The sequence below is a fragment of the Pseudorca crassidens genome, chromosome 2, assembly GCF_039906515.1.
Source record: "Pseudorca crassidens isolate mPseCra1 chromosome 2, mPseCra1.hap1, whole genome shotgun sequence".
Taxonomy (NCBI): Eukaryota; Metazoa; Chordata; class Mammalia; order Artiodactyla; family Delphinidae; genus Pseudorca; species Pseudorca crassidens.
This window is the reverse complement of record NC_090297.1, coordinates 37,255,920-37,277,627: the sequence shown is the minus strand read 5'-3', so window position 1 is coordinate 37,277,627 and position 21,708 is coordinate 37,255,920. Positions and strand designations below refer to the sequence as shown.

At 41.3% G+C, this 21,708-nt stretch overlaps 1 protein-coding gene across 12 annotated transcripts in view; it reads left to right on the top strand.

The window, feature by feature from the left end:
* The window catches only part of TESK2 (testis associated actin remodelling kinase 2), a 137,199-nt gene that overhangs the window by 103,091 nt on the left and 12,400 nt on the right, over nt 1–21,708 (top strand). For 11 of the 12 annotated variants that reach the window (XM_067725929.1, XM_067725925.1, XM_067725928.1 and 8 more), the window contains one exon: nt 20,275–20,421. The exons of the other annotated variant lie outside the window; for it this stretch is intronic. In XM_067725929.1, the coding sequence (XP_067582030.1) occupies nt 20,275–20,421 (147 nt within the window). The remainder of the gene's footprint in view (nt 1–20,274; nt 20,422–21,708) is intronic. 12 annotated transcript variants of the gene reach the window in all.

Below are 21,708 nucleotides of genomic sequence, written 5' to 3'. Positions count from 1 at the left end.
GGGGGCTGTCAAAGAAAGAGAGGAGAGAGAGATGCTTCCAGACAGATTATACGACATCTCATAATGTTTTTTTGTGCTTTTTGTTTTTGTTGTTGTTTTGTTTTTATTCTTGTTTTTTAGTTTGTTAAGAAAAGCACAAAGAGGGAAATATCCTCATAATCAAACAGTTTGGGGAGCCTCTTTGTGCAGAACCTCTTAGTGCCTAGAAGATTGGGAATTTGGGGGATGAGTAAGGTATAAGGTTATGGGGCAGGGGCCTCAAGTGACAATACTCTGGTCCAGGGAGTCAGCAAAAGAATTGCTTGGCGGGTAGGATGTTTTGGGGTCTTTCTTGCCATTTCTGCCATGGAGAAACTATTCTTTTTTCCACTGTGGCAATGAGAACCACTTAGCTATAAACAGAGCAATTGCTTGGCCTCTTTACAGCGAAGTCACCTCAGCCAGGTAGATACTTGGTACTGAAAGAAATGCTCTTCCCTCATGAAGGAATGGTCAGCCCTGCAGGTGGCTGAAGAGAATTTTTTAATTCACATAGCCCTCATCCTCTTCTCACTCACTATTTCCACCCCAACTCTACACCTTCTTTCTTAAAGAAGAGTTACTTTGGAAACTCCTTGTTTCTGTGGGTTGATATGTGTTGTTTCTGAGTCGGTTTCTGTCAGACTTGTAAGAAGCCTTATATAATCAGAGAGCTTACAATGAAAGGAAACTCTGTGGGTTCAGTGACCAAACTCATGCATTATTTATAAAAATGAGCAGCCAGACCCCGATTCCAGTTTCTTGGTGTGCAGTGATATTGCCATTAGTTTTGCCTGCTACTTTTCTTGCTTTTGTGTGACCCAGTACAGAGTATTCTCCTGGCCTTATTTACCTTGAGCCAAATGCAAAGTTGTCTGGTGCCTGCCTTGGGTTAACTTTGGCAGCATACCCATACCCTATCTTTCAAGCATGTGGCTGCTTTTCCTGTCCCTAATATATCTTTGCTTCAATTTGATATGCTACTACATGAGTAATCTTCATTAGGCATACTTTGATAATGTGATGCTTCTGTTTAAAAACTTCTGTTTAGCATTCTAGACTCTCTCTAATCGGATTTCAGAATTCAAATTGCTCCCTTTAGTTGGATGGGTCTTTTTGCTGTCTTCTACACATGCTGGCCTTAGATATGCCTTCCAGGACCCTTGTCTCTCTTCTCCCTTCCACTTTCCAAGTTATGTCAAATCCCTCTAGTGGAACTCAGTCTCTTAAATAGGGTCTGTATAAGGCCCCGTGTGGCTGGGCCCATAGTATATATAAGAAAGCTGAATTAACTCCAGTGGAAAGAGCCAAAAGTCAAAAATAGTGTGAAATGTTACATCTCAAGTCCTTTCACAATTAGAAGTTTATTTCATTTATACTTGTAAAAATAGCTAAAGCATTCCTATTAATACATGTTGGCATCTTCTTTACTTTTGAAAAAAGTAGCTTTTGTTTAATTTTTTGGTTTGGTCATTTAGTAATAAAGAAATCTCTAAATAAATTGTGGTACATGTTTTCTGCCCTTATTTTTAGTAACTCCCTAAGACATTTGAGAAATAAGAATTTGCGGTTGGCAGTTTAACCCACAAATAATAGAAGAGTTCATTTAGTTTACTTTATTCTTAAAGAAGTTTTTCCCTGACTTGCTAGCTTGCCTCCAGCTCATTTAGTCATTCAAAAAAAAAAAAATTACTGGCTCTCACTATGTGTCCAGCACTATTCCAGGTACTGGGAATATAATAATGAACAAATAATGATCTCTACCCTCATGGAAATTACATTGTAATGAGCAGGGGGTGGGCAGAGGAGTTAGATTAAACAGGAAAACAAATTGTACTATATATGGTGTTTTGTGCTGTGGGGTTTGCAATTTTGAATATGTGATTAGGGGAAGTATCACAGAAGAGACAAAAATTAAGGAGGTGATGGAGCTAGCTACGTGAATATCTGGGGAAAGAGTGTTCTAGGCAGTGGGAACAGTAAGTGCGAAGACATAGAGGCAGAAATGCCTGGTGCTGAATGTGGTCGAAGAACTCCAAAGACGGTGATGTGGCCGCAGCAGAGAGAGTAAAAAAGAATAGTAGTAGATGAAGGTAAGAGAGGAAACACGGGCCAGAGCACGTAGTGTCTTACAGACCATTGTAAGAGTTTCAGCTTTTACTCAGGGTGAATTGAGAAGTCTTTGGAGGTTTTTGAGTAGAGTTGTGACATGATGTGACTTACCTTTTAACAGAATCACCCTGGCTACTGTGTGGTGAATAGACTGAAAAGGAGGCAAGGTTGAAAGCAGAAAGACTAGTTAAGAGAGACTATTGCAACAGAGTCCATGCAATAAATAGAGACTATGCCAAAAAAAGTGAGAAATGATGGTAACTTGGACCAGAGTGGTAGCAGTGGACCTTGTGATTCTGGATCTATTTTGAAAGCAGAGGAAACAGGCTTTCCTGATGCATTCGGTGAGAGGTTTGATAAGATGAAATAACTCAAGGATAGCCAAGGTTTTTGGCCTGAGCATCTGGATAGAGTTGCTGTTAATGGAGATGGGGAAGACTACAGGAGATACAAGATGGGAAATGATCAAGAGGTCAGTTTTGAACAGGTTGAGTTTGAACCTGTTCAAGTTCAAGTTATCTCCAAGTGGAGATAACTTCATAGAGCATTGGGATTCCAGGGAGTACTCTGAATGATACCTTCCTTGTGCACATTCCTGTTTCTGTTTATCAGCTTTTTCACTAGAAAATATTTTATTGATTTAGAAGGAGGCGTTTTTCAACTGCTGTATTACTTCCCGAGTAATAATAATGAAAATCATTAAGTCATTTTTCTTATTTCAGTGTGCCAGGTCCTGCTAAGCCTCTCCCTTGGCAGTGGGGGTGGGGATAAATTAGCGTACAATCCCATGGAATATATGCTATTTTCCCCATTTTACAGGTGAGAAATCTGAGGCTCAGAGAGAAATTAATTTATCTGAGGTCTCTTAGCTAAGTAGCGGAGCTAGGATTGAGTCAAGTTCCACCTGACTGTAATCCAGTTTACTCGACTTTAAGCTCCTTGATCCTGGCTATTTTGTTCACTGCTGAATCTTCAATGGAGAGAGGGTGGTCTCCCAATATACCTCTCACACATTCCTACTATTCAAGGGCATTTCAGCATTCCTACACCTGATACCTAATTACTGTCTGTACCTTCTGTGTTTACTTGCTCTTTATGTTGGTCTTTTCTTGTTATCATGGTCACCATTGCTTGCTTATATAGTAAATTCTTAGATCAGTGATTTCCAAAGTGAATCATAAGCTTTTCTTTCCTCAACGTGCTCATTTTAGCTCATTTCACCTTCTCATAGTAATTGCTTGTGTCTGTTTCCTACTCAACAAATAATTATTAAGCAGACACTTTGTGTCAACGGCCAGTTTAGGTGAACTTCAAAAAGGAGAAGTTGTTCTGTGAAGGGGCAGAAAAGTTGTTTAAAGCCTTCTGTAGTACTTGGCACAAGTAGCTACTTCATACATGTTTATTAAATGAATTACTAACTTGTAAAAGTATTAGTTGAGTGCTTAGCTTTTCTACAAATGATAGTTCTCTTTTCCTTCATCCCTGATCTCTCCCATTTTCTACATCTTCTCAGTCACCATGACCTGACCATTTTACCTCTTACTACCCTGAATGCATTTACCTTAGGCCAGTTCCTTCTGCCATTGCCATCTCTTTCACCACAACCTTCTAAACTAGTCTCCCTGTCAGTTTTATTCCTCACCTTAAATCCATACTGTCCATATTGCGAGCCAGAGTGGTCCTTTTAAAATACAGATCTCTTTTTTAACCATCTTAGCAATTTTTAAGTGTACAATTCAATAGTTAGTATTAAATATGTTTTTATTGTTGTGCAACAGATTTCTGGATCTTCTTCATCTTGCAAAATTGAAACTCTATACTATTAAACAACTCCCCATTTCCCCCTTCCTCCAGTCCCTGGTAACCACTATTCTATTTTCTGTTTCTATGATTCTGACAATTCTAGGTACCTCAGAAAAGTGGAATCACACAGTATTTGTCTTTTTGTGACTGGCTCATTTTTCTTAGCTTAGTGTCCTAAACGTTCATCCATATTGTAACATGTGACAGGATTTCCATTCTTTTTAAGCCTGAATAATATTCCATTGTAAGTATATACATACTATATTTTACTTATCTATTCATCTGTCAATGGACATTTGGGTCGCTTTTACCTCTTGACTATTGTGAATGATACTGCTTTGAACATAGGTGTGCATATGTCTCTCTGAGACCCTGTTTTCAGTTTTTTTGCAAATATACCCAGAAGTGGAATTGCTGAATGATATAATAGTTCTATTTTTAATTTTTTGAGGAACCACCATACTGTTTTCCATAGCTATTATACCATTTTACAGTCCCACCAGTAGTGCACAAGGGTTCCAATTTCTCCACATCCTTGTCAATACTTGCTATTTCCTGGGTTTTTTTTTTTTTAATAGTTGCATTCTAATAGGTGTGAGGTGATATCTCACTGTGGTTTTCATTTGCATTTCTCCATCTCTAATTTGTTGCAGAGACTATCCTTTCCCTTTGATACATGAGGGTGTATTTCTGGGCTTTCTATTCTATTCCATTAGTCTATATGTCTGTCTTTTTGCCAACACCACAGTGTTTAATACAAATCTAATTTTGTTTTTCCCTGCATAAACTCTTCTATGGCTCCTCATTGCCCTCAGGTTAAAGTCAGAACATCTAATCCTGGTACTCATTATCTCTGTGGCCTCACTGCTCATTCTTATCTGACCTGTTGGTTCTTGTCTCAGTTGTACACTACAGCTGTACTGAACCTCTTTCTCTTTCAGTTCCACAAATGGGATGTGACCCTTTCCACCTTCGGGTCTCTGCACCAGCTCTTCCCTCTGCCTAGGACACAATCCTTCCATCTCCCAATGGTCTGGCCAACTCCTATTTAACCTTCAGGACTCAGCTTAGATATTACTATCTCTGGGAGCCTTTTCTAATCTCCCAAGATTAGTTAGGTACCCCTCCTACACGCTCCCATGATACAATAGTATTTATCATTGACTTTAATTCACTGTTTGCTTGTGTATGTAGTTTATAAATTCCTTGAAGGCAAGGACTGTTTTGTTTGCATTGACATCCACTGGGTCCTGTATAGTGCCTGACAATGATAGCTGCTTATCATATATTTTTTTAATACCATCTTTAAAAATTTTTTAATTAATTAATTAATTTATTTATTTGGGTTGTGCCAGGTTTAGTTGTGGCATGTGGGATCTTTGTTGCGGCATGCAGGATCTCTAGTTGTGGCATGTAGGATCTAGTTCCCCGACCAGGGATTGAACCTGGGCCCCCTGCATTGGGAGCACAGAGTCTTAACCACTGGACCACCAGGGAAGTCCCTTATCATATTTGTTGATTGAATGAATAAATGAATAATCAGTGGCATTTTCTGGCTCAAAAGCATTCAGTGATTTCCTCGCTGATTACAGTATAGTTTTGTAACCTTAGTTGCTTACCAGAATTGCTTAGGAGCTTTTTAGAAAGTGCAGATGCCAGGACCTCACACAAGGCCTATTGAGTTAAAGTCTTGGGTGAGGCCCAGGCATCTGTTTTTAAAAATAAATTAATAAAGTGCCATAAGTTATTTTGATGCACAGCCAGTGTTAAAACATGGAACTCAGGATTAACTCTTAGCCTAATATTCGGTCCTCTGTGCTCTAGCATCATCCTGCCTTTTTTTCTTCTAGTTCTCCTCCTCTTTAACAAGTACTCTATAACTCAGGCAAACTGGGTTTAATGTGTTTACTAAACACTGTGTGTTTTCCTGCCTCTTTATTCATATTATTTCTTCAGCCCAGAATACACTCTTTGCCTTTATCCTATAGAAATCTTCCCTCCCTTCAAGACTTGGCTCAAAGTCCACTTATTCCTCCATAAAACCTTTTCTGATTCTTTCTCTGCCACTGCTAAACCTCCCTACCTCTCCCTTATGTAGTCAAAATGTTTCCCTCCATTGACCTCCTCTTACACTTTTTTTGGCACCTCTTTTTAAACATTTTGCCATATATTAAAGTTATTTTTGCTTTAGTTTCCCTGCACAAGTGTAAGCTCCTAGAATAGAGGAGGAACCCAGGCTTCAGGGTCAAAAGACTTGGGTACAAATCCAGGTTCCACCATTACTAGTTGAATAACCATAGACAAGTTATTTAAATCTCTGGGCTTGATTTCCTCATTCATAAGAAAAGGATGACAGGGCTTCCCTGGTGGCGCAGTGGTTAAGAATCTGCCCGCCAATGCAGGGGAAACGGGTTCGAGCCGTGCTCCAGGAACATCCCACCTGCCGCGGAGCAACTAAGCCCGTGCACCACAACTACTGAAGCCTGCGCGCTCTAGAGTCTCTGCTCGGCAACAAGAGAAGCCTGCGCACTGCAACGAAGAGTAGCCCCTGCTCGCTGCAACTAGAGAAAGCCTGCGTGCAGCAACGAAGACCCAACACAGCCAAAAAATAATAATAAATAAATAAAAATAAATAAATTTATTAGAAGAAAATAAAGAAAAGGATGACAGAATGTTTCAAGATCTTGCAAAGTTCAAATGAGGTAACTGTGAAAGTGCTATGTAAAACCAGTTGCTGGCTATTATATAATGGCAGGGATAGTGTCTTACTTATCTGTATGCTCCTAATCTCCCAGCAGTACCTTGTGTTTAGGACACTCATTTATAGACATTGGCTGAATGATTGAATAGGGAGAAAGGAAGCAAACAACAAACATTTTATGTCATCTAAAAAGTGAAGTTGAGGTAAATTTTCCAATGCATTTTAGCACCTGTATGAATGGCTGGAACTCTTGCCTCATGAATGGAGTAATTTCTAAATGGCCTCTTATGTTGTTCAATTGTAAGGCCTCTTGCATAGTCATCCTTTTCCTCTGTAACTAATTTGCTCAACAATTTCTTTTCTACCCAGATTAGCTAGTCAATCAAACATACGTTTCTGGTACACCCAGAAGGAACAGAACCGAGCACTAACTTACAAATAAAACAACAGACATGTTACTTACCTGATAAGTCTTTAAGTCAACTAAGGTGTTTGGATAAGAAAATATTTCATTTTTTTAACCAATAATTTATTGTACTTGGCAGTATCAGGGACACTTTTTAAAAAAAATAACATTTTTCTGATTATAAAATCATAATACTTGTTAGAGAAATAGCTAATATATCTGGAATGTAAAGTTTTGCATGCATTTTCTTTTTTTCATCCTATGACAACCCTGTGAGATATAGCTATTATGATTGCTATTTTATATAAAAAGAAGCTAAGAATTAGATTAAATAATAACTGAAAAGCTGTTTTTGCATTTTTACCTACTTAACTCAATTTTCAAGTCTTAGTTAAAATTTTCACTTTACTGTAGTGGCTTTTCCCAATGATCTCCCTGCATCTAGATTGTTACTTAGATTATTATTCTCTTTGATAGCACTCTTTCCTTTTTCATTGTAGCACATTTCATAACATATAGATCTTCATTTATTTGAATGTTTGTTTATTGTCTCTCTCATATGTCAGTTCCAGTAGGACTGGGACCATGTTCTGTTTTGTTTACCACTAGCAACGAATAGGTAACAGGTCATTGAAGAGCTTGGGGTTGGTAGAAGAAATAGCAGGCTTCCTCAGGCACTGCCGTTTTATTAAGCTCAGGAAACTAAAGACCACATTCTTAGATGTTGGGAAGTTGGAGTATTGGTTAGAGGGCACCACAGTTAAGGAGGACAGTTGTGTTTAGTATGATTATTCTCTTCCCTAACTATTCTCTTCATAAAGCTAATATGGGTTACTTTGGCCCCTTGGCAAGGATGTTATAGAAGGACTTCAATTGTATGATGTGGGGCTTAGAATGGACTGCCTTTCAGATCTATCCCATCATATTATATTGTTATTCCATACCCTTGGGCATTATTTTCCTCATGAGTATGTACCTTTGAAAAAACTGTTGATCCATCCATGAGATAAGTAAGGACAATGTATATATGCTGATACTGACTAGCTTATCCTGTACATGAGGTCATAGAAATACTTTTCTGAGAATACCTAAAAGAAAAGGAGATATTCATGAAGATTAGGGAGGAGAAGAAGATTAAAAATTTGAGAGAAAGAGGCTGGATCATACAGGGCCTTATAGGCCATGGTGAGGATTTTGAATTTTGTTTTAAATACAGCAGGAAGCAGTTGAAGGATTTTAGACAGGAGAGTAGTAGGATACAATTTGCATTTTAAAATAGCACTCTGGCTGCTCTGGAGAATTGACTGTAGAGGGACAGAAGTGAGGGCAAGGAGACCAGTGAGGAGAAACGTATTAGATTATATGAGAGATGTGGGTAGCTTGAACTGCGGTGGTATCTGTGAAGATTTTTAAAGATCTGTTTTAGAAATAGAAAGACAAGGTCTTGTACTTAGGTAAGAAAGAAGAGTGAGGAATCAAATGATGCCCATTTTCGGGCTTCCCTGGTGGTGCAGTGGTTGACAGTCCGCTTGCCGTTGCAGGGGACACGGGTTCGTGTCCTGGTCCGGGAAGATCCCACATGCCGCGGAGCGGCTAGGCCCGTGAGCCGTGGCCGCTGAGCCTGCGCGTCCGGAGCCTATGCTCCGCAACGGGAGAGGCCACAACAGTGAGAGGCCCGCGTACTGCAAAAAAAAAAAAAAAAAAAAGATGCCCATTTTCTTGGTGGGTGGTTGTTTCATTTACTGAGATGTGGAAAACTTGGAGAGTGCTGCTGGAGAACTTCTTCAGCTGTGTGTGTATTACCTGGGATTTTTTTTTTTTTTTTTTTTTTTCTGTACGCGGGCCTCTCACTGTTGTGGCCTCTCCCGTTGCGGAGCACAGGCTCCGGACGCACAGGCTCAGCGGCCACGGCTCACGGGCCTAGCTGCTACGCGGCATGTGGGATCCTCCCGGACCGGGGCACGAACCCGTGTCCCCTGCATCGGCAGGTGGACTCTCAACCACTGCGCCACCAGGGAAGCCCCCTTTTTTTTTTTTTTAACATAACACTGTAATCGGCATAGTCTCTTCGCTACAGAAGACCAGACTCAGCATTTGAGCTTTTCAGGGATAACACATCACCACATCTTAAAGCCCTTCCTTGGGCAAGAGCTTTCTGGTCTAAGGTCTAAGGACTGAGGTAGCTGATGAGAGCTGATTCATGGAGAGTGTAGAAGGAATTTCTATATGGAGATAGATAGTTAGGGACACTTAATTTGTTCATTAATTCAATTAGTATTTATTTGGGCTTATTCTGCTAGACACTGATCTAGGAATGGCATTGAACCTCTTCTCAGTGAACTCAAGAAGTGAAGTTAATTGTGCGTTAGGACTTTCTGAATTTATTTGGAAAGGGTTTAGAATTCAGTGCTATGGTCATTCTCTGCCTTTAGTCATTTAGAAAAATGTTTTAGAATTTAGCATCCCTAGAACGCTTCTGAGTGACATGATATCCAGATCTGCTGCTTTGTTTGAATTGAGAGTTGGCCTTAGACCAGGATTGGCTGCTTCCCAGAGAGTCCAGTGGCTAACAGAGGCAAGATAATTTGGAACATGGTAAAATAAATCCAGACTTAACTTCACTCAAGATTAATCATCTGATTTTTCTCATTTACTCTCTCTCTCTCTCTCTCTCTCTCTCTCTCTCTTTTTTTTTTGGCCATGCAGTATGTAGGATCTTAGTTCCCCAACCAGGAATCGAACCCATGCCCCCTGCAGTGGAACTGCAGAGTCCTAACCACTGGACCGCCAGGGAATTACAGAGGGCACATCATTCTGACACTTGAGATGGTCTGAAACCAAAGAAAAGGCTCTCTCTTTTTCCCTACAGCTGTAGATACTTATGTTTACACCAGACCTCAAGTCTGTTTTCTCTGCAGTAGAACCAGAACTGGCTGAGTCCTCTGTTCCCACCCCTTCCTTCGATAACTCCAACTAGTCTTTGTGAATTTTTGTGAACTTGCGGGTAATTAGTTACCTATCTGACTCTTAGCCTTCAGAGGAGATTTCTGCCTGTACTTGGCGTGACTATTGGGTTGGGAAGTTGTCTTCCACATAGCAAATTGGAAACCTTTCCTCCCTTTCTACCCCCCTACCTACCGTTTGCCACTAGAAGATACCATTTAAGCTTATAGTTGCCTCTAACTTTTGCTTGACTTCTTCCTTACCCAGAGACCAAGTAGTGTGTTGATATGGGCAGAAGAGGTAGAAGAAATGATTAGCTTATTTGAGGACAGAGTCTCCTTTGATATAAATCACCTTAATTAGAAACTTAACCTCTTTTGGTTTCCATTTTCATTTTGTCCACTGTCAAGCCCTTACTCCTGAGATCTGCTAAGGGGAGGCAGGATGTGTTGTCTTCCTTAATAGATTGCTTTGTTCACTCTGAGCCCAATCACCAGGTGAATGTCAGAGGTTCCTGTCTGAAGCTGGAGGATGTGGAATTGTAGTAGATGTGGGGTAGAAAGCTGGAGGGAAGAATGCTTTTAAACATGACCTTAATAGCCATGTTGCTGGTAGAGATATTATGGATTTGGGGATAGGAAAGCAAGCTGGATGGAGTAGTCAGGAGCCCTGGGCTGATCATAAATCATGTCTGGAACCATTGATTGCTAGTAGAGCTTTATGGGGCAAAGAAAATAGTCTTGTTGTTATCTTAGTTCATTTCTTTGAGAAGATTTGTTTTACAGATTTATCTTTTAATGTTTATTTAAACAAATTTGATTTTGATTATGAGATGTTTGCTGTAAGAATTAAAAATCTGTGGGAAAAGCTTAGTCATTCCTTTTTTTTGTTTTTGTCTGTGTTGGGTCTTAGTTGGGGCACACAGGATCTTTGTTGCGGTATGCAGGGTCTTTAGTTGTGGTGCATGGGCTGTCTAGTTGTGGCACGTGGGCTCAGTAGTTGTGGCGCGAGGACTTAGTTGTCCTTCGGCATGTGGGATCTTAGTTCCCCGACCAGGGATCAAACCTGTGTCCCCTGCATTGGAAGGTGGATTCTTAACCACTGGACCACCAGGGATGTCCCAGTCATACTTTTTTGAATCTTGTGGGTAAACAGTCATTTTGTTGTTTATAGTAGTTTATGTGCATAGAAAAACACTCTTACTACTTCAGGTGCGTTAAACAAACATGTTCTTTTTTTTTTTTTTTGCGATACGCGGGCCTCTCACTGTTGTGGCCTCTCCCGTTGCGGAGCACAGGCTCCGGATGCGCAGGCTCAGCAGCCATGGCTCACGGGCCCAGCCGCTTCGTGGCACGTGGGATATTCCCAGACCGGGGCACGAACCCGCGTCCCCTGCATCGGCAGGTGGACTCTCAACCACTGCGCCACCAGGGAAGCCCAACAAACATGTTCTTAAAGTGGTGAATGGGTTATGCTAAGTGTCTGTGGGAAGTGTGAGGAAAGAGGGGGCGATATCTTTATGGCCTCTTCTACTTGGCTTTCAGCTACTGATAAAAGAAATACCCTCTATAATTCTCAAAAGGAGATCTTAGATATATTTTTTAAGTCCATGTGATTCTGACCATTTTAAGGAATCTGCTGACAGAGTGTCAAAGGATCCTCAAAATTTCATATTACCAAGTGGCCAAACACACTGTTTTGTATTTTGCTTTAAATTCATTGCTACCATAGTATCTGCCATATAGTAAGCATTATTAAATGTTTGTTTTGCATGATATTTATCAGAAAATTCCTCTCAAAGCACATTTCTCTTTTTGATCTTAAGTTACATTAATGACAGAGTTGGGAGGGCTTCAAATAAAAGAGGGAACTTAAAATCTGCCTCTGTTTATTTAAATGTACTTATTCATTTGTTAATTCAACAATTTATTGTTTGTGTCACTGGATACTGGGCTTACAAAGTTGAGAAAGATCTGGTCCCTGCCATCAAGGTTATAGTACAATATGATAAGCAATAGTAGAAATACATACAGGGGGCCAAAGTGGCACAGTATGGGATGGGGTATCAGGAAATGGTTTCCAAAATAAGAGACTCAAGCTGGGTTTAGAAGGATGAATAAGAATTAGCAAAGCTGTGAAGGGGAAGAAGAGTATTCTGGGCAGTAAACATATATGAAGGCAGAGAGAGTGAAACATTTAAATATTCTGAAACACATTTTGGGTTCCCTTTCTCTTTGAATCAGTCCATTACTACTGACTGTTTGAGTCAGGCAGGTCCCGGTGGACCTCCTGGAGTGGAGGCTGAACCGTGGCAAACTCAGGCCTTGGCAGATGTGTGGATGTGCACTTGTAGTGGCTGTGGAACCTCGAGCTGAGAACAGGAGGCTCCTTTGGAGCATGAGCCTCCCACAGGGCGCTCTTGGGATGCCTGTCCTGGAATTACCCAGGGCAGTAACAAAGCTTTCTTTTCTTCTTTAAACCAAGCCAGCAGGATGGGATGTCTGCTAGCCTTTGTGTTTGGAGCCAACCAACAAATATACAGTGGCCAGCACAATGGCATTGTTGGGCTTTAGTGAAAACTAGGTCGGGGCCCAGGCCCTCCTCTGCAGAGGGCCCATCCAGAGAAGAGGTTTGACAAGCCACTGATTTGGCTATTTGGCATTGATGCTGGTTTCTGATGAGCTTCTGACTTACTTTTGGTATATAAGATTGTAGGATCTCTTCCCGTTGTTTCTCTCAACACATCTATTTGGAATCTCTGAGTTGCCTCTGATGGTCTCTGATGAGCTTCTGACTTACTTTTGGTATATAAGATTGTAGGATCTCTTCCCGTTGTTTCTCTCAACACATCTATTTGGAATCTCTGAGTTGCCTCTGACTCTTTTTCCTCAGTTCTCATGTCTACCATTCAGTTGCTAAATCCTTTAGATTCTACCTCTGCTTGTTCTAACTCTAGCCCACTTTTTCATACCTATGGTAGCATTCTAAGTCAGGCATTTGGTCATCTCTCATCTGGACTGATGCAGTACCCTTCAAACCTCCCTCTAGCTCCTCCTCTATCCTGCTACCACCATGGGCTTTCTGAAATGTAGTTTTGGTCCTGTATTAGTTTCCTAGGGCTGCCATAACAAAGCACCACAATGTGAGTGGCTTATAAAGACAGAAATTTATTCCCTCATAGTTCTGAAAGCTAGAAGTCTGAAATCAAAGTGTTGGCAGGGTCTTGCTTTCTCTGAAGGCTCTAGGGGAAGATCCTGCCTTGCTTCTTCCTAGTCTCTCTTGGTGTTCCTTGGCTTACAGATGCATCACTCAAATCTTTGCCTCCATCGATACATGACATTCTCCTTGTATGTCTGTATCTCCTCTCCTCTTTTTGTTAAGATATTGGATTAAGGATCCACCTTACTCCAATAGGACCTCATCTTACTTGATTACATCTGCAAAGACCTTATTTTCAAATAAGGTCACATTCACAGGTACCAGGGGTTAGGAATGGGGCCTATCTTTTTGGGAGACATAGTTCAACACACAATAGATTATATTATACCTTTACCTATAAACCTTTAGTGGTCCCCATGATCTGCTAAATTAGCTATAGATGTTTCATCTTGGTGTTCCAGAACTTCTACACTAACAATAAATATAATAATAATAGCAATAACAACAACATTGAGAACTTCCTTGGACATTGTTCTAAGCATTTTATACATTAGTTCATTAAATCTTCATAATTCTATGGATTAGGTTCTATTATTATTCCCATTTTATAGATGAATATTAAAGAGTAACCAACCCAGGGTCACACAACTAGTCAGAGGTGAGATTCAGTCCTAGGCAGTCTAACTCTGCAGTATGTGGGCTTCACCACTATAATTTACTGACCAGCTTTACTTTTTAGCTTTATCCCTTCTCCCCTACTTATACTTTACGCAGGGAAAGAAAAACAAAAAGGAATGACTACTAATCTCTGCACTTTATCTTTGTGTTCCTTTTGCATAGAATGTCTTTTTTACTCCCAACCCTACATATGGGCTTCCAGGAAAGAGAACTGAATCCTCAATGAGTGATTAGCCAGGCCTATGTGGGGGAAGGTATTCCAGGTAAAGGGACCAGCAATGTGCACAAACGTGCAAGTAAGCAGGGGTCAGACCCTTATAAGCAGGAGTGAAAGACTTTGTGTGCCATGATAAGGATTGTGGATTTTATCCTAAGAGTAATAGGGCATCAGTGAATAATTTTAACAAGGGAGTGGCTTCAGGTTGGTATTTTAGAAGGTTAATCTTGCCTGTATTAAGGAAAATGGATTGGAATGAGAGCTAAGTCTGCTCAAGATGTAAGAAGGGGAAAAGAAGACTAGTTAGAAAGCTAATGGCGTAACCAAGGGGAGGGATGATGATGATTAGATATTGATAGTGGGGAGAATGAGTTGTGTACTGTCAGCTAAGCACTGTGCTAGACATACTTTGTATACCGTATCTCTTTTAATTATTCCCTGCCTTTGATTAAATACCAAATCATATCTCATTCCTGGAGATATCTCCAGGTATTAACCTCCTTTCCATTCTTGCTGCCATTGTCTTTCTCAGGCATTTGTTACTTCTCACCTGGATGATTCCAGTAGCCTTCTAACTGTTCTTCCAGCCTCAATTTTCTTTTTTTTTTTTTGTGGTACGCGGGCCTCTCACTGTTGTTGCCTCTCCTGTTGGGGAGCACAGGCTCCAGACACGCAGGCTCAGTGGCCATGGCTCACGGGCCCAGCCACTCTGCGGCATGTGGGATCTTCCCGGACTGGGGCACGAACCCGTGTCCCCTGCATTGGCAGGTGGACTCCCAACCACTGCGCCACCAGGGAAGCCCCCCAGCCTCAATTCTTGACCTTTCCATACAGTTTTTACATTACTGTTAGAATGATATTTCTGTGAAGCATGTCTGATCATTGTCCTGTATGAAAAAAAATTGTTAGTTGATTATATGTCATCTCTACTGGACTGTGAACTCGACTAGACTAGACTGTGAACTAAGGGCAGGGACTGGCCCCACTTAGTTTTATGTTTTTATGTAGTAGGTTTTCAGTGTTTGTGTAGGTGGATGGATAGAGAGATGAATGGGTCTACCTCAGGACAGCTGTGCTAATTAAGTGGCAGCAAATGATCTCTGTTAGTTGGATGGCAGCACATTTATCTGCCTTGGGTAAGTGCCTTAGCTCTAGGCTATTTGGGTAGATTCATCAAAAAGGTATAATAATTCTTACAGTTGATGTTTTCTTCAGAACCTCTCTGAATATGTCTTTGAACCACTGTTCATAGATGTTTGTTTGATTACAGATATCAGTATATTGGTAATTCAAAGTTAAAAAAAAAAAAGGTAGCCATTTGCCTTGTTCTTCTGACTGGTTATGATTGGGTGAGGTTATGATCAGAATCAGCAAGAATTGAGAACAGGAGCCCTGGGTGTAGTGAATGTTACTTCAGGGAGAGGTAAGTATTGCCTAGTCCTGCTCCAGAATATTCTTTGTATGGGCATGTTTATGTGTCTGTCTGTGTCTGAGTGGTACCATCAGAGCCTATAGGGTGTATGTGGGAAGAACCATACTCTCAGCCTAGACAACTCTTAACTATCTTTTTAGGATCCAACCCAGGTGTTACTTTTTCTCTGAAACTTTCTAAACTCCTCAGTATCTACTTTCATACCCAAGTATTTACCTCTGCTAAAGGGTTATTAGTATTATTTACTTACCTAGGTGTCTTACATTGAACTTCTTTAAGGTGTAAACTGAGTGTTTACATACCTACATTTACTATGTGGATGGGACTCTTCCAATCACTGGGAGATATAATGTTGATGTAAATGGATAGGTTCTTACTCTCATATGGGGGTGACAGGAATGGGAGGAGCGCTCAATAAATCTTTGTAGAAATAACCTGAATTGATGTTCCTTTTTATTTTTTGGCCACACCGTGAGGCTTGCGGGATCTTAGTTCCCCAGCAACCAGGGATTGAACCTGGGCCCATGGCAATGAAAGTGCCCCTGGACAGCAAGGGAATTCCCTGAATTGATATTCCTGAGTGGAGAATTAAGTGTCCACTTACCCGTCCCTTTGATGATTTTCTAGGGTGTTGGCATATGATTTCTTACATACATAGTAATATTGTTTAGTCACCAAACACACATTTGTTTACTGAGTGCCTTCCAAGAAAAGAGTCTTTAATGAAATCAAGTATCAAACACAAATGAAATGGCAGAAACGCTAACATTTTATTAGACCATGAAGAGGAGAGGTTTTGGTGTAGGTAAATTTGGGGAACAGTCACTTAGAGGTATTGAAGTACCTTTAACACATTTGATTGGCTGATATTATAGTTTTCTGAACTTTAAAAGAACAACAATAAAAATTGTGAAATCTTCTCTCTCTAGTAGGTATTTAAATGTGTTGCCAGTGCCTTAGGTTGTTTTGTAGAGCTCCCAAGGGAGTGGTCTGGAAGAAAATGAAAGCAAAGCAGCTGTTATCCCCAACCCGGAAAGCTGAATGTGCTGGAACAGTTGTTCTTGCCTCTGCTTCCCACAGAGGGATTTGTTCAGAGAACACACCAGCTGAGTCTGCACAGGGAGTTGCTTATAGGGAAGTGGACGTTCCAACTAATGGGCACACAGTGCAGCAACTTAGAAATCTTCCTTCTTGGCAGATCTCAAACTTCCTTTCCTCATACATGCAAAGGTCTTGAGACATTGAGAAGTTGTGGTTTCTGAGGGCCCAGAGGCTTACCAGCTCCACCAAAGTATTCACCGAAGGCAGGCAAGAGAAGTGGGTTGTAACAATAAATTCCATTTGGTTTCCCTCTCTGGATCTGGTTTGTGCTTTTTCTATCTTGCCAGGAAAAGTCAGAGCCTACTAGCCAGTGTGGTTCCTCACCTTGTCTCGCCTCTCTCCTCTGCTCTCCACCCTGTGGCTTGGTCTGTGGATTTCTCAGGCTTTCAGAGACATGACTGGACAAGAGTAATAAACGTGTGTTTCTCTGAACCAGAATCAAGAGTCCTGGCTTAGCCTGGCCCACAGAGAATGCACATACAGGCTTTTCACCAGTCTTTTCTGCCTGGCCCTCCGTAGGAAGCCTGAGTGGCTCCCAAAGTCAGGCCTTCCATGTCACACTGTCACCATGCCAAACAAGTGAACCACCACTTCTTCATATCTTGTTCACTCTCAGAGCCAACGAAATTTGTCTGCATATTTAGCTGTCAGCTTCATTGCCCCCATATAGCTTGGAATTTGCAAGTTCAGTTTCTTTTTAGCAAGTGAGCACCTCAGACGTAAACTGTGAACAGGTTCAACTAGAGTGAAGAGACGAGGGCACTATGCTAATGCTGTCGTTATACCTCGTTTTGAGATTTCCAAAGCTGGATTATCAAGCAAGATGAAGCAGATCAACAGGTTTCCCTTTTGAGAAGTTTGGCGTATTTTTAGCCATTCTCTCTGCCTTGCCAAACCTGATCGACTTCATCCAAGGATCTGAAGTGCTGCATCGTGCTGCCCCCAACTGGTTCTTTTTGGTGCTATGTTACCACATCAGAAAATCTCATTATATGGAACTTATATTTTTTTCTTAGCACTTTCATGTATTTGTATTCGATTCTTATAATAACATTGTGAGTAATATGGATCATGGATTATCATACCTACTTTTTATGTGGGAAAACTGAAGGGTAGCCTTATTAGTTGATTTGTCCAAAGTAAAATGGCTGTTGAGGCAGACTTGGACTAAAATTCAGATTTAAAAATGTGTGTGTGTGTGTATATATATATATATATGTATACACACACACACACACACACACACACACACATATATATATTTTTTTTGCGGTATGCGGGCCTCTCACCGTTGTGGCCTCTCCCGCTGCGGAGCACAGGCTCCGGACGCACAGGCTCAGCAGCCATGGCTCACGGGCCCAGCCACTCCGCGGCATGTGGGATCCTCCCGGACTGGGGCACGAACCCGTGTCCCCTGCATCAGCAGGCAGACTCTCAACCACTGCGCCACCAGGGAAGCCCTACATATATATTTATTTATTTGGTTGCACTGGGTCTTAGTTGTGGCAGGCGGGCTCCTTAGTTGTGGCTCGCAGGCTCCTTAGTTGCAGCTCACGGACTCCTTAGCTGTGGCATGCAAACTCTTAGTTGCAGCAGGCACGTGGGATATAGTTCCTTGACCAGGGATAGAACCTGGGCCCCCTGCATTGGGAGCGTGGAGTCTTATCCACTGCGCCACCAGGGAAGTCCCTAAAATTCAGATTTTTTGCCTTCTCTCCCATTAGGTTCCCTAGTCTTTTATAAATTCAATATCACCCCCACTCCAAAAAGGTATTAAGAGCTTAATTTTAGGCTTAGAGGAATTTTCCCCTTTTTCTCCCTTGGAAAGAGGAGGGAGATAATACATCATGTAAGGTTTGAATAAATTCATGAATTTAATCGGCAAAAAATTTTGAGCTCCTGTTCTGCATGAGGCTCTCTGTACCCAGACACCATGGCTCTCCAGTGTAATGTAGGGGTAGAGCATGAACTCTGGAGCCAGACTGCCTGAGTTGGAACCCTGGCTCTGCTGCTTAATAATTGGGTAACCTTGAGGAAGCTGCTTAATGTCTAAATGCCTTTTGTAAAATGAGGATAATAGTACACTTACCTTAGGGTTATATGAAGATTAAATGATGTAATTAATGGAAAGTTCTCAGAGTAGTGCCTGGCACAAAGCAAGTAACAAGTAAATAAATATTAGCTGCAGCTGCTGCTGCTATTTTTGTTATTATTATTTATTATCTCTATATAAATAGGCTTATTTGCTCTTAAAAAAAAGGGCAAAGCAGCTCTTCATGGGTATGTAGGAATGACGAACACCCAAATTTCTTGAAAGAGTACATCTTCATGTCATTTCCCCTTAGCCTTATCTCCTACTCACACCTCAATTCACTTTGATCTTACTCTGGTCTTAACCACTTTACTGTAACTGCCCTGGCCATGGTTGCCAGTGACTTCTCAGTTGCAAATTCAGTAGACACTTTTCAGGCTCATCTTACTTGATCTATAGCATTTGATACTATTGGTCATTTCCTCTTTGGAATGTTTTCCTCCTTTGTCTTCTGTGGTGACATTCTTGCTTGCTTCTTCCTCCTCTGCCTGCTCCTTTAAATGCTACAGTTGCTTGGGATTCTGGTAATTTCCCACCTTACATGTTAACCCCTGGGCAGCTCCATACATTCCTTAGCCTCAGTGACTACTTCAGCTCATTGTCGTTGCCTCCTAAATGTTAGTCTGTAGCCCAGACTTTACTCCTAAACTTCAAACTGACTCTCTATAGGACATCTCCACATGCCCTTAAACCCAACATGTCCTACTTGAACTCACTATCTTTTAACATTGCCTCTTCTAAAAACCTGCTCCTCTCCCTGTATTCTGGATATTTAATAATGGCACCCAGGGACCAGTAGCCTGCGATCAACCTAGGAGCTTTTCATTGCCCTTATCCCCCCATCCAGCATTCATCAAGTTTTTTTTGACTTTGCCATCTAAATCTTGAATCTTGCTCTATTCCAGTGCCTCAACTATTGCCTTAACTCAGGCATTCTTCTTTCACCAGGATTATCGCAATAATCTCCTAACCTATTTTCCCTTCTCCGTATTCTCCACTCTAATCCATCTATCATACCATTGCTAAAGTAACCTTTTCTTTAAAAAACAAACATGAACATGTTGCTCTTTTGCTTAAAAGGCTTCTTTTGTTCCTTATAGACAGGATAAAGTCCATATACCTTAGCAAAGCATATCAGCCTCACCCGTCTCTCCTCTCATGCACTCTGGCCATATTGAGTAAATTAGTTTCCTGAATACACCATGCTCTTCACCTATAACTTTACATATGTGGCTCCCTCTGTGTGGACTTTCTTTCCTGCTCCCCCAAGTCATCCTTTGGACTCCTTTATTTCCTTTGTGCAACTTTCTCTGACATGCCTAGACTGAGCTAGTAACTTTATCCTCTATGCTGCACAGTGCTGTCGTACCTGTACAAAGCCATCTTTTAGCATTTACTACATTATATTGTCTGTCTATATCCCTTAATAGATTGTGATCTTCTCAAAGGAAGGTGCAGCACCTACCATAGTGCCTGGATGCAGAATAAGCCCTCAGTAACTTCAAAAAAAAAAATACAGTCTTTATCTTCTAGGTGTCTACTCTTTAGTGGTTTCACCACCACCCTAAGCATTCCTGACAAATGGTAGCTGGGTTTTCCTTCTGTTTTGCAGTATATCAACTCTGGAAACCTGGAACAGTTGCTAGACAGTAACCTGCATTTGCCCTGGACTGTGAGGGTGAAACTGGCTTATGACATAGCAGTGGGCCTCAGCTACCTTCACTTCAAAGGCATTTTCCATCGGGACCTCACATCTAAGGTACGAAGGCTTTACATGCACTACTCTTTGAGACACTGTCTTCCATTACGAAGAAAACTGTGTTAAGAAACCAGTCATTAATGTGCTTGAATACGATGGAGATCTCTTATAAATTCAACATTCAATCACAGAGGATACAACTTATTACTATGTACAGCTAGTCCTTAGAAAGCCAATCTCGGCTCACAGCGGGTAGGTACCTTTCATTGCTGAGTCTGGCAACACATACATCTTGAGAACCTTCACTCTTGGCTTCAGGTCCTGAATGTGTGTTGCAGGAGTAGATGGCATGAGGACACTTAAGAGGTTCTTGCCCTATAGGAGTGACAGCAGTCAAGGCAATATGGGAGCCTGTCTCTTAGTATTCTGTCCCGTGGCCTCCAGCAGGAGTTCTGTGATTTTTAGTCACTTGAGTGTAGGTTTTGAAAGCCATAATGTACTGACCCATTTTCTTTCTGTGTGATTGAGTTTCTGCCATCCTGCCAGTTCCTCTTTGGCGTCAGCTGGTCTCTGTAGTATTCTCTTGCTGTCCAACTTGCTGTGTGACCAGGTTAGAAAAGAGTTGCTTTTAGAGGAAGTTGGCCATACTACAAGGCAGACACCTCAGGGCCAAGTAGCACAGGACATCACGTGACAAGGCTTATATAAATAGTACTGTTTGATCATTGATATGGGAACTATAAATCATCTAATATAACTTCTGTCCAAGAGCTGATTTAAAGTCTTCTAGGGAGGTATTATAAAAGTTTTGTACCTGCCCAAGGATAGCTCTTATTTCATTCTGCACCCTCAACACAAACATATGCACACACACGCACATGCATACACATACTCCTACAGCTCTTCTGTCATGGATGAGGGGTATGGGAACCTGTTATAAGAAAAAGTTTGCAAAGGGAACGAAAGCAGGCTGTGCTCTCAGAGCCAATAAGGCCTAGAGCAGTGAGTCCCTGCTACCTCACATTAGAATGGTTCTGGTGTTCCAAACAGCAGTACTGTCCCCAAGGGACCCTGGCCATTGGTTTGTGAGTACTACACAGAAAATAGCTTCGGGGAGGTGCTTGTAGGGCCCCTAGGTGTGGCAGGGCCATTTGTAGTCAGCTGCACTGTTACTAAAGGAGCAATAAGAGTGGCAGGTGGAATCTGGTGACCAGCTGAGACCTAGTTGTGAGGAGTCCTTTATCTTCATTGGTATAAGCAAGGACTGGACAGTTGGACAGCTGGGACCTGGAAGGTGGTATCATTTCCTTTCATCAGACTTTTCTCCTTCCTTAGAACGTTTTAGAA